The sequence below is a fragment of the Typopeltis vanoorti genome, chromosome 9 (assembly GCF_054136105.1).
Source record: "Typopeltis vanoorti isolate ZY-2024b chromosome 9, IOZ_Tvanoo_1.0, whole genome shotgun sequence".
Taxonomy (NCBI): Eukaryota; Metazoa; Arthropoda; class Arachnida; order Uropygi; family Thelyphonidae; genus Typopeltis; species Typopeltis vanoorti.
This window is the reverse complement of record NC_143557.1, coordinates 90,356,309-90,373,116: the sequence shown is the minus strand read 5'-3', so window position 1 is coordinate 90,373,116 and position 16,808 is coordinate 90,356,309. Positions and strand designations below refer to the sequence as shown.

Here is a 16,808-nt window from a genome sequence, read left to right as displayed (position 1 = left end):
ACTTTTGCTTCAGACAGCTGTATAAAACAAACTTCTAGATAGAATGGACTTGCAATTTCACATGGATGCTTATGACAGATGTACCAACTTAGAAAAAAAAAATCTTGCGGATAGTGTCGCCATCTATGGTCGAGGCTGAGAACATTTCATACTACCCCTGTATAGTGTTATGGACCATGAAGTGGCAGTAGTTGTCTGCCATACTTTTTTACCCAGATGTATTAAAATTATTGATGGCCTTGAACTAGCTATCTCTGATTATTTAGCTGCCCACCATTCTTCAAAAAGTAGAGCTAAAATGACCTTGTCTACTCTCTTCTTGTCTACTCTCTTCACTATGGAAAATAAAAGACAACAGCAGATTTGTTATCACCAGAGTGTACTCCACTTACACAACCCAATCTACATTACTTATTTTTCTATGCAGTGCTACCTACCACCCACTAAAAATATTTTTTGTCTGTAAATTGCATGTGTATGCTGGTCAATTTGCCTGCATTCACTTTGAAAATCCCAAGTTTCTGGGAGAAAAACACTCCTGCCTCCATATGAGATCAGCAAACTCATCTTCATTTAAAAAAGGCCATATAAAGATTCCTCTTCTCAAGACAAGAATCAAATTCAGGTCTTTTTCCAATCAAAGGCATGTCCTGTTGTTCCTTCATCTGCACTATGGAGGAACTCTAATTGGAGGTTTTTGTTAAGGCAAAACCTACTTTTATATGTGTACTTATAGGAATAAGCCGAAAGAATGTTCAACCAAATTGGTTTGGCTCTAACATGTTTGTATAATTTGAGTCTTAGCTCAGGAAAGATCCCATGGGAATGGAAGGAATATATGATAACCCATTGCACAAGAATGGTGCAAATACTAGTGTGTATAAACTATTTGCCTATTAGTATCTATGGAGTGATTGTGAAGATTTTAGAGAAGTTATTAAGACCTCACATGCAGAAATGGGTGGACAAACAAGCCCTACTTTGCAAGGAACAGCATGGGCTTGCTAAAGGGAGGTGCAAAGACTGACAATTTGCTCATATTTTATAATAATATTCCAGTTGAGTAGGAAAGAAAGGGAATGAATACACTACCAGACTACTGGACTTTGCTAAGGCATTTTATAGGATGCTACATTAAAAGATGTTGCATAAACTGGAGAATATGAGGATTGGAATATACGCAACTGGTTGGATAAGTGGGTGGCTGATGAAGAGGTATCAGAAACTGGGATATGGAGTGGAAGAGGGGATCTGCCAGATTTATGGTGTGCCCCAGGGATCAATCTTTGGACCACTACTGTTTAATTTATATACTAATGATATTGGAAATGGCCTGACAGGAGATCTTCAAGTACTGATGGCACAAAGAAAGACAAGCAGGGCATTCAGAGATGATACTAATATGCAGCATTTACAGGGTAATTTGAATAGGCTGAAAGTGTGAGTAAATGAAACATAATCCAAGTCAATTCAATGTTAGTAAGAGTAAAGTTATGCACTTTGGAGTGATGGAATACCCAATGCCATATTATACTGGTGGAATTATACTTGGAGTAACTGATGAGATCTTGGGGTTATGGTAGATAGAAAGTTGAAGTTCAAGGGTTGTATAGCAAAAATTGTAAATGTTGAAATGAACATTGACATGTATGGATATGGAAGTCATTCTGCCTCTTTACAAAGCCTTGATATGACCGCACCTGGACTACTGTGTGCAGATTTAGTATCTGGGTTCCACAGGTATAAACAAGCTGTGGATAGGCTACAAAGAAGCATTACAAAGTAATGCTTCTTTGTAGCCTATCCAATATACTGGGATTATGGAATGTAGATTATGAGAATAGATTTAGAGTATGTGGACTGCAGACACTATTAGACAGGAGAAAGAAGAGAGATGTGATTTAGGTCTATAAACTCTATAGACTTCTATCATATATATTTTATCAACTGATATCCTATAATGGTTGATAAATTTTTTCACTATGTGGAAGATGTGGAGAGGACAAGGGAACATCCATGGAAGTTCAGTTTGTGTGAAGTTAAAAAGGGATAACAGCTAGATTTTTCTCTCTAGGGAATGAGTGGAATAGTTTGTGAATAGTGGAATAGAACTGGGAGTGAGTGGAATAATTTGCCTGTTGAAGTAGAGAGTGCATCTAATGTGAATGAGTTTAAGAGAAGGCATGACAGCTGGTGTGGATGATGTATGGCCTCCCTCAATGAGGCTTTGACTCTCTAGGAATCTAATAATAAAAATAATAATAATAACTTGCTTATGCCATAAATATGTCTATAATGCACAGAGAAGGATTATAAATTATTTCAAATTGACTCAATTTTCTCTTTCAAACATGGATTTAAACATACTTTATCAAAGTCACAAATGATTTCATTTAACACCTGGATGCAGCTACGTCCTTCATCATTCATTACATTTTCAGTGTAGAAGTCTGTAAAATTTGGAATGGAAGCAAACATAACAGCCACAGAGGAGTATTTTTCATGGTAGAGATCCTAAGAAAAAGAAAACAAGAATAAATTAGATATTAATTGTAGACTAGATTATTTCAAAATTAGCCCAGAATTAAATCTGCTGATTCTGTATTAATCTCCAGAATATATTTTTTTACAAAAAAAGGATGAATTTGATTAATGGAAAACTAAGTTATTTCAATATATAGCACAGAATTAGCTGTGCAGTGCCTCATTCCTCAATAAGTAGAATATTTTTGTGCAATATTTATGAATACTTATTTTTTTAATACCTATTTTTATTTATATAATATTAGTGTGTCAGCTGGGTTGACTTAATGGACATTGTACTTACCTACTTATTATCCAACCAAAAAGAGACTTCAGGTTTAAACCTGGTAGATATGGATGTTTGAATGTCCTTAGGCAGAGGAGTGGTCTAGTGCATCCACTCTAGGCCTCCACTTTTCACTCTAGAGGAGCCAAGAGTGGCTTGAAAAAAGACCCATGTTTAGTCTATAGGGCAGGATTTTTGGATTACATATAAATACGTCAGTTATAATGTGATGTTAAGAAAGAATGCTATACATTAAATCAGAAACAACATTCTCTTCCCTACTTTCAAATTTTTCATTCCAACTGACAAAAATTTTGTACGTTATTTGACTAAATCAATATACAATTTAAGCTACTGCAAAGAATAGGAATGTAAACAGATGCTGAAACAAACACAATAATTCACAATGAAGGAAATTTTATCAAATCAAAAAAAAAAAAAAATCCCTTATAGGGAATAGGTGAGGCCATTTTAGCCCTATCTAACTTTTGGAGACTGAGTGGGCAGTTCACGCTCCACTGGTAATCGATCAGAGACAGCTGACCCAAGACTATCACTAATTTTAAGTGGTAACCAGTGAAGAGACTGGCAAACAAGTGCTGTAATTTCATGGTACCTAAACCTAACACAATATGTTATTATCTGAAATGGTGTGGGTTCTACTGCCAATTTGCTCAAGTTTGTGGGACTAAAAACTTGAGTTTCTCAGAGAAAAAACCAGCTCGCCCATGCCAGAGATCGAGTAATTCGGGAACTGATTGAAGAAAGGGTTCGAAAAAGTTCTTCTGGTCAGCAACTAGACAAGAACTGAAGTCTTTCTTCAGGATGCAAATGTCACTTTCCCTGAGCTATTTTCATAAAATAATTTAATTCACTTTAAGATTTAGAACCAAAAAGATACCTATAAAATAGCAAGCTATGAATTGGTTATAAGAAATTTGCATATTTATTTTTGAGTGTACATATATTATAATTTCCTAAAAAATGGTGTTGTGAAAAAAACGATGTAGAGAAGATAAATGAAAAGAAAGTAATTAGTATGGTAAAACATCTCAAGTTGTAAAAGATTTGATCATCAATTATCTACTTCAGCTTCAACATATTTTCAGGTGACTGGTGAAATTATATAGTATGGTGTCGTGACTGACACGTCAGTTCAAGATTGCACAAATGTTCAGAGAGTATGTGGAAGAGATAGTGAGGAAAAACATTCAATTAGCAATAAAGTAGGTGATAATGATGTTAAAAAAACAGAGTGAAATTAATGATAAAGTAAGCAATAATGATGAAAAACAGAGTGCAATTAATGATACAGTGGGGTTTTGGAGTAAACAAGTGTGTGACTGGCAATAAAACAGTGAGAGAGAGTGAATGAGAGCAAAAAAAAAAAAAAAGGAAGCAAAATTTGAAAGCTCAGTTGGTGAAGATGAGGCAACAGATGTGGAGTGAAATGAAGAGAATTGCAGATATGTATGGAAGAGAGAAAAAGACCAAAATGAATAGTGTTGATAAGAAAAAGGTAACAAAGACCGGCAAGTGGCGATGTGTGGTGATTCAATTATTAGAGGTGTGGTAAATGAGAAGATGCACAAGGTTTGTTTTCTAGGAGGTAAAATAAATAGAATGATTGAGGCGTTGGATATGAGGACTAAGCAAGCAAAGCAGTTGGTAGTGGTAGTAGGGACAAATAACTTGACTGGGATTCTCATGGAAAGGCTTAGACGTTGGTTATACATTCTTACTAAATAGTTTAAGGAATTACAATGCACAATAGAATATACATTAAAATAAATTTTAATACACTTCCAATATTTTGGCAATGTCACATTGCCATTATCACAGGAACTTAAATACAAGACGTGTACGCAAGCACAACACACAGTAAATGACATGTTTTATTGTGTGTTGTGCTTGTGTGCACGTGTCTTGTATTTAAGTTCCTGTGATAATGGCAACATGACGTTGCCGAAATATTGGAAGTGTATTAAAATTTATTTTAATGTATATTCTATTGTACGTTGTAATTTCCTTAAACTTGACTGGGAACAAGGAGAATTAAGAGTGGATATCAGGAGGGTGTTGAGATAAAGATAATAGCATGACAGAAAAGGTAGTTAGTGTGTTGCCCAGGCATGACAGTGATGAGATGAGAGCAAGAATTATGAATAATGTGTTAGCGGAAACGTGTGAAGAGAAAGGAGTGCAGTTTGTTAATATATGGAATGAGTTTGAAGGAAAAATTGAAGTGTATAAAAGTGATGGACTACATTAAATAGTTTTGACATGAGTTATTTGAAGAGACTACTGCTGAAAGAGAGAGTAATGACGAATTAAGAAGCAGAGCAAAAGAGCAGGAGAGTATGGAAGAAGAGATGGAAGTGTTGCTTATAAAGGAAGAAGTGAGCGTAAAGAATGAGAGAACAAGTGTGATTGACAAATGGGGACACAATGAGACTCGGGGTGGAGAGGGGAATACAGCACGAGAAAGATTGATGCTTCAAGACAATGTGAATGCATATGTAGATAAAAAGGAAGAGGGGGGTGAACCTGGGATGTAGGGAAAACAGTTTGATTTGAAGAAAGTTTTGGGATGAGTAAAGAGAAAATGAAATGGCTAGAGGAAAGTATGGAGAAGTCATATCTAATAAGTGGTATCAGAGAAACTTGTTATAGATGAAGAAATGAGCTGTTATAAATTTGAGCTTGAGCATTTGTATATAAATGCTCAAGCTCAAAGTATCAGAAACAAGGGACATAAAATGGTTATAATCATTGAATTTGTTCATCCAAAAATTGTTGGAATAAATCAGATGTGGTAGGAAGAGGATGATATCTTGACAGGAATAGAGATGAAAGGGTATATGATGTATTTCATGAAGATAGTAAGGATATAAAGGGAAGTGGAGTGCTGTCCATACAGGGTAGAGATGCAATGGAAATAGTGGTAGTGGTTTTAAAGTAGTATGGTGTGAGATATGAAAAGAATCAAATACTTTGTTGGATGTTGCTATAAACCTGGTAATATGGAGGATAGTGACCAGGAAATGTATAAGCAAATTAGCCAAGCAAATGAAAAAAGGGTGATCATTGTGAGTGCTTTGATTATTTTATGGCAATATAGGTTAGGATGACAAGATAGCAACCGGAAATAAAGAACACGAGTTTCTTGGGTTTTTTCAGGGACAACTACCTCAGCACGAGGATCTTGAATTTGATTATTTCATCAGAGGATATCATTATAAATGGGGTATCAAATCTTCTTCCAGTTGGTAAAAATGACTGTGGTTGCAAACCATATGAAGACTTCTGTGAGGAAATGGTATATGTGGAACTACACAGATGATGATTATAAAAAGCTCACTTTTCATAATATAGCTTGTATTATGAAAAGGAATAATGGAATGAGGATTTGGATGGAAAGAAGATCGATGCTGCTTGGGTGATATATAAGAACTATCTAGTAGAAGGAATGTCTAAATGTGTTCCAAGGGTTCACAAGGTTAAATAAGTTAGGTGCAAATTGGATGAATGAAGAGATTAAGCATGCAATACAAAACAAAATTATGGACAGCATAAGAGAAGTGGTAATAGCCAATTCCATGAGGAATACAAAGAACAGGCAAGAAGGGTGATTAGTAAGATTAGTTGGTAAGGGTAGCAAAAATTCGGTATAAACAGCACTTAGTTAATGAAGCCAAAAAAAAAAAAAATCTTAGGAAGTTATTTAAGTTAAGGGATATTATATCCCATATTGTTTCTTAGCCGAATGAGAAACTCAAAGAGTTTCATGCCGAATATAGAAACTATATAAAGTTCAGCGATTCCAAGCGTAAGCAAATACCTGGATAGTGCAGCAACTGACCCTTGAAGGTAGTGCAAGCTGAGGCAACTCATGTAAAAGGTGGAGCAAGCTCCGATCATTTTCTTGATATTTACCCATAATGTGAACTTAACTCCTAGGAGCTGTATTATTGTTCAACATTATGAGAGAAGGTCACTACCCAGACTGGTTTTGACCTTTTTTGAGGTCTCATCAGTGAGTAGGTAGACAAGTTTGTAGCAAACAGAACTTACATCCCTTTAATGAGAATTGCCAAGAGGTGTCCTATTAAAGTATTAATTATAATGAAGAGCCAAAGGCTTCAATTCGGCGACATGAACTTATTTAAGTTAAGGGATATTATATCCCATATTGTTTCTTAGCCGAATGAGAAACTCAAAGAGTTCCATGCCGAATATAGAAACTATATAAAGTTCGGTGATTCCAAGCATAAGCAAATACCTGGATAGTCGAAAGAACTATCCAGGTACATATTGAAAGAACTTCCTCTTAGGAAGTTCTTTCAATATGTAGTCAGCAAAAAAAAAAAAAAAAAAAAAAGAATAGTTATGGTAGGATGGCATTGATTGAAAAAATGGTCCACCCCAGGCAGCACTTTGAACCTTACCCTATATATCGTTTTGACTTTTGATAGCATTTTTGGTGTATTGTACTGAGAGGGGCGGAAAATTCAAGGACCGCCCCGGGTGGCAAAATCTCTAGCAACGCCACTGCATTAGCAGCACACACACACACACACACACACACACACACCCCTCTTCTCCTATCCTCTCTATCCTTCCTAAAAAAACTGTATATCCTTTACACTCAATACCAGTTAACATGTCTGATTCTATAGCAGTCTCACTAATGCCTACAATCCGAGGTCCCAACATATTGACTAAGGCAACAAACTCTACACCTTTGTTTCTGATACTCCTAGTTTTCACATACAGACTTAATAATCTACCTGCATGTTCTTTTGTATACTCTTGTCTGCAGTCTGCATGATACAGTTGGACAACTTGCAGATCTCTATTCTTCTCTAGTGCCTTAGACATGTAGATGGGTCTGAACTGGATGAACACAAAGTCGAAATCGTTCTCTCTTTGTCAGCATTTCCATGACAAAGCCCATTCCCATCATTAACCAGTTATATAACATTGTTGCTCTTACACTCATGTTCTTGCCATTCATCCCTTTATAATTTAGTTTCCCTGACTCTCTGTGTTAGGTCTCATACCAGGTATTAATTTTTCTAGATTCCTGATACCAAATGCATTCAGGTAATACAAATCCAATCTTCCCTCAAACTCATTGAACATATCCAAAAACTTGCATCCATTCCTTCTACACAGCCTCACATCTAATTGTTTGCCATCATAGCCATTCTTCTTAATTCATTTTTACCATATTCAGGTAAAATACTGATGATTTTCAGTTTCTCACTCTTCTCTCTCACCTCTTCCTTTTCGTGTGATCAGTGTTCTTAGTTCATGAAAGTGTAATTAAATGCAGTTGATTTTATAACATTCACATGTGTATTGTAGGAATATAGATGCATACACATGGCAGTGCATTATGTTGCACATAGAGTATTTATGTTTATATATAGGAAACATCTATAAGAACCAGCAAACTGAAAAAATCCTGAAAATTTCTCAAAAACAATAAAATATATTTTTAGAAAAACATCTATTTAATTAATCATTAAATGTTGTGGTCTGTATTCATTATTATGGATCTCCACAGACTCAAGTCATGAGACTCATCATAGGATGATGAGGATGATGATTTATGGTTTTAATGGTGCAAAGACAGCAAAGGTCACACTGTGCCATATCAAAGTTTATATCAGTACACAAAGTAAGACAATCACAATCATCCATGCCCACAGCAGGATTTGAACCTGCACCTTGTTAGTTGGAGAGCGAGTATGCTAATCACTCAGCCAACTCTCATCATGGACGATCTGCCTTAGACAACACAAACTCTCTCATATTAGTCCTTAAACTCATTCACTCTCTGCAATATTCCCATCTTCTCAGATAATGCATTCAATGGCTTGACTCCATGGCCTAGTGCTGACAAGTAATATACTAATTTGGAGGAAAATTATTGATAGGAGATTAGTAATAATGTAAATTTAATCATGTAGTACTGTGATAGTAGCCTGTACATTCTGAAGGATGCACAAGCTGTGAAGGATGGCAATTTGTTTAGTAGGCCTCAATACCAAACATGATAAAAAGGGCCTGGAAATGTTTTTCTGAACCTTTCAATATGTCCAGTGGTAGGTGATGTAGGCTGTGAGGTCAGCCATGTATTAGATTTGGTGGAGTGCATACTGGTGGTCACTGATTAACTGGTGAGCCTCTAGAAGGTGATTTTTGATGACTTCATTATTTTGGAGAGGATTTAGGTGATGGCAAGTGGTTGATAGTTGGATAGTAAATTTTTATCTCTCTTTTGTGGTATAGATTGGATATATACATTGCTTCCGTGCACTAGGATAAGTGTCAGCTGAATAAAAAAGAGTGTAAAGGAGGAGGAGGAATACTAGCTTTGGTGCACAACCCCTCTCCTTTATGCTGTCATGAACTGGGAAAAGTGCCAGCTGAAGAAAGAAGATTGTAAAGGAGATAAATGAGGATGTTAGCTCTCAAACACAGCTGGAGAGATGCCATCAGGACTAGAAGACTTTTTAGTGTCCAAGTTGTTTAGTATTCTTCTGATGTCTATTTTTCCAGAAAACCACAGGTGGCAACATGGTAGTCAGTTGCTGGTATGGTATAAAGTGATTTGCCTTGGTCACCTATGCAAGAATCAGAAGAAAAGGCAGAGGAAATAGCATCTCTGAGTTACACCTGCATTAAATAAGAAAATTTGAAGAGAGAACAGTGAACAATCTGAGGGAAACTGGCAATCAAATTACAAAGGTTGGAATGAAGATTATAAGATGGTAATTTGGCAAGAAATCCTTCATACCAAAACATATCAAATGTCTTGAAAATGTCAAGTGCAATAGTGCAAGTTTAGAAATCCAAGATGCTAAAGAATTTAGCAGTTTTAATTTGGCATTTGACAGTGTTCCAGGCATTGAGGAAGCTGACCACTAAAATAACTTTCTTCATTACACGGGGGGGGGGGGGGGGGCTTGGGTGGATGAGGAGAAATGGCATAGGGAGAATGGGTGTTGAAAGTGGCAGTGAATGTGTGTGTGTACATAAAGGAGGACACGCAATGGTCGAGAGTTTAGAATCTGATCATTTCATCAGAGGATGTAATTATGAGATTGTTGAGAGGTGGTTACACTGGGGAGTTCTTTCGGTTGGTTGAACAGCGGGAAGGAGTGATGACAAGAGGCCATCCCTGAAAGTTACGAAAGGAAACTGTGAGCAAGAGGGTGAGGAGTGGTTTCTTTGCATGGAGGGTGGTTGAATCATGAATGCATTGCCTGATGGATTGGTGAGAGCAAGAATGGTCAAGGAGTGGTATGATAGACTTTGTGTTTCTTAGGGGTGGGGGACATCCCCTCGATGAGTCTTGATAGACTTTGTTTCTTAGGAAGGACCTCCCACAATGAGTCTTTTGACTCCATGGAGGCCTGAATAATAATAATAATAATAGTATGAAGATGGAGTATGTTGTGATGTAGGTTAGGTGGGGAAGTTGAAACTGAACAGATATATGTGGTAGGTGATGATAAAAGTGATTGGGCAGGTGTGGTGGAGACATCACAACCAAAAGTGACTTGGATTGGACTGGTTACAGACCTAAAAATGAATTACTGTGTTTATTTACAAATGCCAGAAGTATCAGAAATAAGGGAGATGAAATGGTTTCACTGATTGAGTTAATTCACTCCAAAATCATTGGAATTAGTGAAACATGGTTGAATGAAGATAGCATTTTTTGTGAGGATAGAAAGGACAAAAAGTGAGTGGGAATGCTGCTGATGATAGTAGTGGAATTATGTCCACATAAGGTAGACATGAAAGAGGGAAATAGTGGCAATGGTTATGAGGTAGTGTGGCATAACATGGAGGTTGACAGGAAGACATATTTAGCTGGGTGTTTCTATATGCCTGGAAATGTGAATGATGGTGGTGGTGATAAAGAAATGTATAAACAACCTGGATTACTGAACAAAGGAAGGATAATTATTATGGCTGATTTTAAATATAGTGGCATAGAGTGGAATGAAGAGATAGTATTTGGGAATAAGGAAAATTAATTTCTTGAGTTATTCAGATATAACTATCTCAGTCAGCACATAAAGGAGGGCACACAAGGGTCGAGAGTTTTAGAATCTGATCATTTCATCAGAGGATGTAATTATGAGTAGAGTTTCATACTTTCCTCCAGTTGGTGAGAGTGATCATGAAGTCATCACCTGGATTATGGCTAGCCATATGCAGACTTTTGTAATGAAAGGATATATGTGGAATTATAAAGCTGGTGATTATGACAAGCTTAGAGTAATAGAAGAACGAGGAGTTCAGAAGTAAGGAAATATATGTTGCTTGGGAACTGACAAAGAAATACATAACAGCATCAATGTGTGAATGTATTCTGAAAGCCAAAAGGCTGAATAAGGTAGGAGTGAAATAGATAAATGAGGAGCTTAAGCATGAAATCTGGAAGAAGACGGTACAAGATGAATAATGTTAACAATCAGTTACATGATGAGCATAAAGCACAAGCCAGGAGAGTGACTAGGTTAGTAAGGAAAACAAAAGTGCAGTATGAGCAGAAATTGGCAAATCAGGCAAAGAAAGAAATACTTTTGGTATAAAAGAGGTAACGAAAGACAAGTGAGTGGCGTTGTGTGATGACTCCATTATTAAAGGTGTGCTGGATGAGGGGATGCACAAGGTTGTTTTCCAGGCAGTAAAATGAGTAGAGTGATTGAGGCACTGGATACGAGGAAGGAACAAGCAAAGGAGTTGATGGTTTAAAGGTACGAACTGACTTGAAAGAGAACAAAGAGCATGTCAGAATGGATATCAGGAGGCTGCTTAGATGGATAAAAGAGAATAGTGTGATAGGAAGGGTAGTAAGCATGTTGCCTAGGTATGACAGTGGTGAGAGGAGATAGATAGCAAGGATTATGAACGATATGTTAGCTGAAATGTGTGAGGAGAAAGGAGTACAGTTTATTCATGACTGGAATGAGTTTGAAGGATGAAGTGAACTATATAAGAGTGATGGACTGCATTTGAGTGCTTTTTGGTGTGAGTCACTTGGAGAGACTACTGCTGGAAGGTAGAGAAGTGAGTACAGAGAATAAATCCAATCAAGAGAGAAAATGAGAGAATGGGAAATGGAGAGGCTCAGGGTAAACAGAAGTACACAGCATGAGAAAGGTGGATGCTCCAAGATGATGAGAATCCATGTGTAGACAGGAAAGGAATGGGATGACCTGGGATCAAGAGGAAACAGTTGGAATTGAAGAGGGTTCTAAAACGAATAAGCAGAAAGAGAAATGGCCCCAGTTGAGCATGGAGAAATCACATTGAATGAGTGGTATCAATGAAACTAGCTGTAGATCCAGGAATGAGCTGTTGTGTTTGTATACAAATGCTAGAAGTATAAGAAACAAGTCAGATGAAATGGTTGCATTAATCGAGTCTGTTCACCCAAAAATTGTTGGAATAAATAAGGCATGGTTAGATGAGGACGACATCCTGACAGGAATAGAGATGGAAGGGTATGATGAGTTCGTGAGGATAGAAGAGGTAAAAAGGTAGAAGAGTGCTATTGATGATCAAGAAAGAGATGTCCATACAAAGTAGAGATGCAAGAGGGAAATAGTGCCAGTGGTTTTGAGGCAGTATGGTGTGAGATAGAGGTGAATAGCATAGAATGAAATACTTGGTTGGATGTTGTTATAGACCTGGTAATGTGGATGGTAGTGACTATGAAATGTATAATCAAATTAGCAAAACAAATAAGAAAATAGTGATCATTATGGGTGATTTTAATTATGGCAATATAGACTGGAATGATGAGATAGCAACTGGAAGTGAAGAAAATGAGTTTCTTAGGGATAACTACCTCAGATAGTATGTAACAGAGGGTACGCGAGGATTGAGTATCTTGGATTTGATCACCTCATCAGAGGATTTAATTATAAATGAGGTGTCCACACTCACCAATTGGCAAGAGTGACCATAAGGTGGGTACCTGGGTGGTTGCCAGCATTGTGAGGACATCTGTGAGAAAAGCAAATATGTGGAACCACAAGGGGGTGATTATGAAAGCTTAGGAGACAGCTTGTGGGTGTAGCATGGAATGAGGAGTTAGCTGGAAAAAATATCAATGCAGCTTGGGGATTTTCAAGAATTATCTAGTAGATGCAATGTCTAAATGTATTATACATCAGAAGGTTAAATAAGATAGGTGTGAAATGGAATAATAAAGAGATTAAGTATGTGATACAAAGAAAAAGGGCATTATGGAGGTAGCATAAGAGAAGCGGTAATAACCAATTTGCTACCTTTACCAGACTTGCTTGGTAAGAGTAGCAAAAGTGAGGTATGAACAGCAGTTAGCTAATGAAACCAAAAAGAATAATTAAGGGTTCTTTCAATATGTAGCCAGCAAAAGAAAGAATGATTATGAAAGCTTTTCTTTTAGGCTTGCACAGTGATCCGAATGCATTTTTGAAAATTATGGAGACAACTACCATGTTTGAATGAAAACTTTAGTTTAATATAACTAAAATCTACAATTCGACGTTTCGACCTTTATGTCAAGGTCATCTTCTGGAGCATACAACTATACACAGAAAACAAGCTACACTACAATCAAACTGGTTTGTTAAAGATACTGACCAACTGCTACAACAATTGTTGGCCTGACCTCTGGTGAAAAAATAAAAAATAAATAAATAAATAAATTATACATCAACGCTAGAGTCCTATTATTAGTGTTATCTGTTGGTTGTAGAAATACATTGGGCACAACAACAAGTAACTATCTATATACATATAATAACAACATGTTATACCTGTACATTCCAGCCAGTTGGTAAGGAATGGCTTATAATAATAGTTGTAGATTGGCTAGAGTCCTGACTTATGCTGGATCTTATATATTAGGTAGGCAGAATGTGTGCCATCCAGATCCTTGGAATTTTCATGCCTTCTTTGTTGTTGATATTTGGATGGTTTATCAAGATTTCGCAGGCTTCCTTGAATTTCCGTTCATACCAGGTTTTTGTGTGGTGTAAAGAGCGGGTGCTTTTCCAGTTGATTTGGTGTAAGGTGTTGAGCACGTCGTCTGAGAGGCCTGCTTCACCATAATGGTTATATTTAATGTGTTCTTTCTGGCATATAGGGATTGTCCGTCCTGTTTCACCAATGTACGGTAAGTTACAGGTGCAGTGGATGCTATAGACTCCAGGATGTGCTAATGGGAGGAGAGGATCCTTAGAGGAGTTGAATATGGTTTTAAGTTTAGTGGGTGGTTTAAAGGTGGCATTGAGGTTATAATGTTGTAGGATTCTATTGATTTTTTCTGATAACCCTTTAATGTATGGGATGGCTATGGTTTTACTGTAATCTAGATTCATTTTTGTTGTTGTTTTATGGAGTATTTTATTAATAGTATTTTTGTTATAGCCATTATTTATGAATGTGTCGCTGATGATTTTTAGTTCTTGTTTCAGGGCTTGCTGGTTAGAGCAAATTGTTGTAGCTCTGTTTTTAAGGGTGTTAATGACTCCATATTTTTGTGATGGGTGGTGGTATGAATTTGCATGTATGTATTGGCCAGTGTGTGCCGGTTTTCGGTAGACTGTGAAGGAAAGACTGCCTGAAGGAAGACGTGTGACTAGTGTGTCTAGGAACGGGAGCGAATTTTGATTTTCGATTTCGATGGTAAATTGTATGCGTTGGCCAGTGTGTGCCGGTTTTCGGTAGACTGTGAAGGAAAGACTGCCTGAAGGAAGACGTGTGACTAGTGTGTCTAGGAACGGGAGCGAATTTTGATTTTCGATTTCGATGGTAAATTGTATGGAGTACTGTGCTCAGATTTGGTCACCTGGTTTTCAGAAGGACAAAGAGATGTTGGAAAGGGTCCAAAGGCAATTGACTAAGATTGTTTCTGATCTCTGGAATGTCCAATATGAGGAAAGGTTGAGAAGATGCAATTAGCAGAGTCTGGTGGACATTAGGAAGAGGGGAGATATGATAGAGTTAGTAAGGGGCTGTTATAGGATCAATGTTGGAGAGGTTCTACTGAAAGCAGTGGGAGATCAAGGAAGAACCAGAGGTCATCCCTGGAAACTGTATAAAGAGGATGTGAGTAGGGAAGTGAAGAGCAGGTTTTGTTCATGCAGAGATCTGAATGATTGGAATGCCTTGCTTGAGAGTGTGGGGTCTGCAGAGAATTTTGAGTGTGTTTAAAGCATGGCATGATGAACTGTGTGTGTGATAAAAGGACCGCCTAGATAATTCTTTGACTCCATGGGTTCTTGGGTAATAATAATAATAAAAACCCTAGAGAGCTTTTTCAGTAAGTAGGAAGAATGATCATGGTAAGATGATGTTCATGGATGAAAATGGTAACTACTGCAGAAGACATTGTTGAGGTATTCAGTGATCAATTAATAAGGGTGTTTTATCTAGATCAGGGTGGAATCATGAGGAACTCAAGTGCAGAGGCATATTGGAGGATGGCAATTATTTGATTTGAGGAAATAAATAACCTTGGTATCAATAAGCGTTAGGATTTGATGATATATCACTATGCATCTTAAGGGAATGTTCCACGGAATTGGCAGCAGTACTGGAATGCCTGTTTAATAAGAGTCTTGCAAATAGGTTCCAAGTGGAAGGAGGATAAAATTGTTCCACTGCATAAAGGTGGTGATAAGGCTGTAGCTTCAAATTATAGGCCAATCTGTATATCTGGAGTTGTGGTGAAGATACTTGAGAGAGATTGTTGAGAAGTAGGATTCAGAAATGGGTTGATAGCAGCAGTATTCTCTGTGGTTGTCAGCATGAGTTTGTTAAAGGGATATATGTTTTACTAACTTATGTACTATAACAAGGTGACAAATACCTTGGACAGGAGAGATGCATATACAGTGGTGCTTGGATTTTGCAAAAGCTTTTGATAGACTGCCACATGACAAATTGTTAAATAAATTGAAACAGATGGGTTTGGATAACAGACTTCCAAGTTGGATCAGTGACTGGCTGTCAGATTGTAATCAGAAATTTATACATGGGGGTACACTATTCGAAAAGAGGACAGTCACTAATGATGTGCAGCAGGGGTCAGTTTTTGACCAATTGTTGTTCAATTTATATATTAATGATATTGAGATGGGTTTAATTGCAGATGTTGCAAAATTTGGGAGAGCAATACAGAATCAAGCAGTGTTATGGCCTAACAGGAGGACTTCAATAGATTGTATGAATGCGCAGGTAAGTGGAATTGTCAGTTCAATGTTGCAAAGTGTAATATTTTGAGATTTGGTAAACAACGATGGGAGATGCAACAGTATACACCTGATGGGGAAACTTTAAAGGAAGTAGAGGAGATGAGAGATCTAGGAGTGATTGTAGATAACTACCTGAAATTCAGGGGCAACATTGCGCAAGTTGTGAAAATGTTACATCAGATAATGGCAATGATGCAGAGGACCCTGACATGCAGAAATAGAGGGGTTATGATATCATTGTATAAGACTTTGATCAAGCATCATATGTATTATTTTGCACAGATTTGGTTGCTGTGTTTTCATGGTGATGGTGATATGTTGTAAAGGGGCCAGAGAAGATTCACAAAAGTGGTCAGTGGAGTACGAGGACAGGTTGACATGGAAGAGATTTTTTCATAGAATTGGAGAGGGGGGGGTAGAACAAGGGGGCAATTGCTGGATACTGTATAAAGAGGGTTTGATGGAGAGTGGTTGGTGAGTGGAATGCATTGCCTGAATATGTTGTGAACATAACACATTGAATCAGTTTAAGGCATGGTTGGATGCGCATTGTGTGCAATAGTGTGTACCACCCACAATGAGTCTCTGACTCCATGGAGGTCAGATGATAATAATAATTACTTTAGACCATAGGTTGCCAAACTTTTTCGGGCCACCGCCCACTTTGCAAGACATAAATTTTGTAACACCCCCCCATTATAACAGTTTGAATAAAACCATAT

General features: G+C 37.3%; 1 protein-coding gene across 7 annotated transcripts in view; it reads right to left on the bottom strand.

Moving 5' to 3' along the window:
* The window catches only part of LOC150103239 (adenylate cyclase type 2-like), a 457,038-nt gene that overhangs the window by 66,292 nt on the left and 373,938 nt on the right, over positions 1-16,808 (bottom strand). For all 7 annotated transcript variants that reach the window (XM_090397822.1, XM_090397825.1, XM_090397827.1 and 4 more), the window contains one exon: positions 2,368-2,514. In XM_090397822.1, the coding sequence (XP_090253948.1) occupies positions 2,368-2,514 (147 nt within the window). The remainder of the gene's footprint in view (positions 1-2,367; positions 2,515-16,808) is intronic.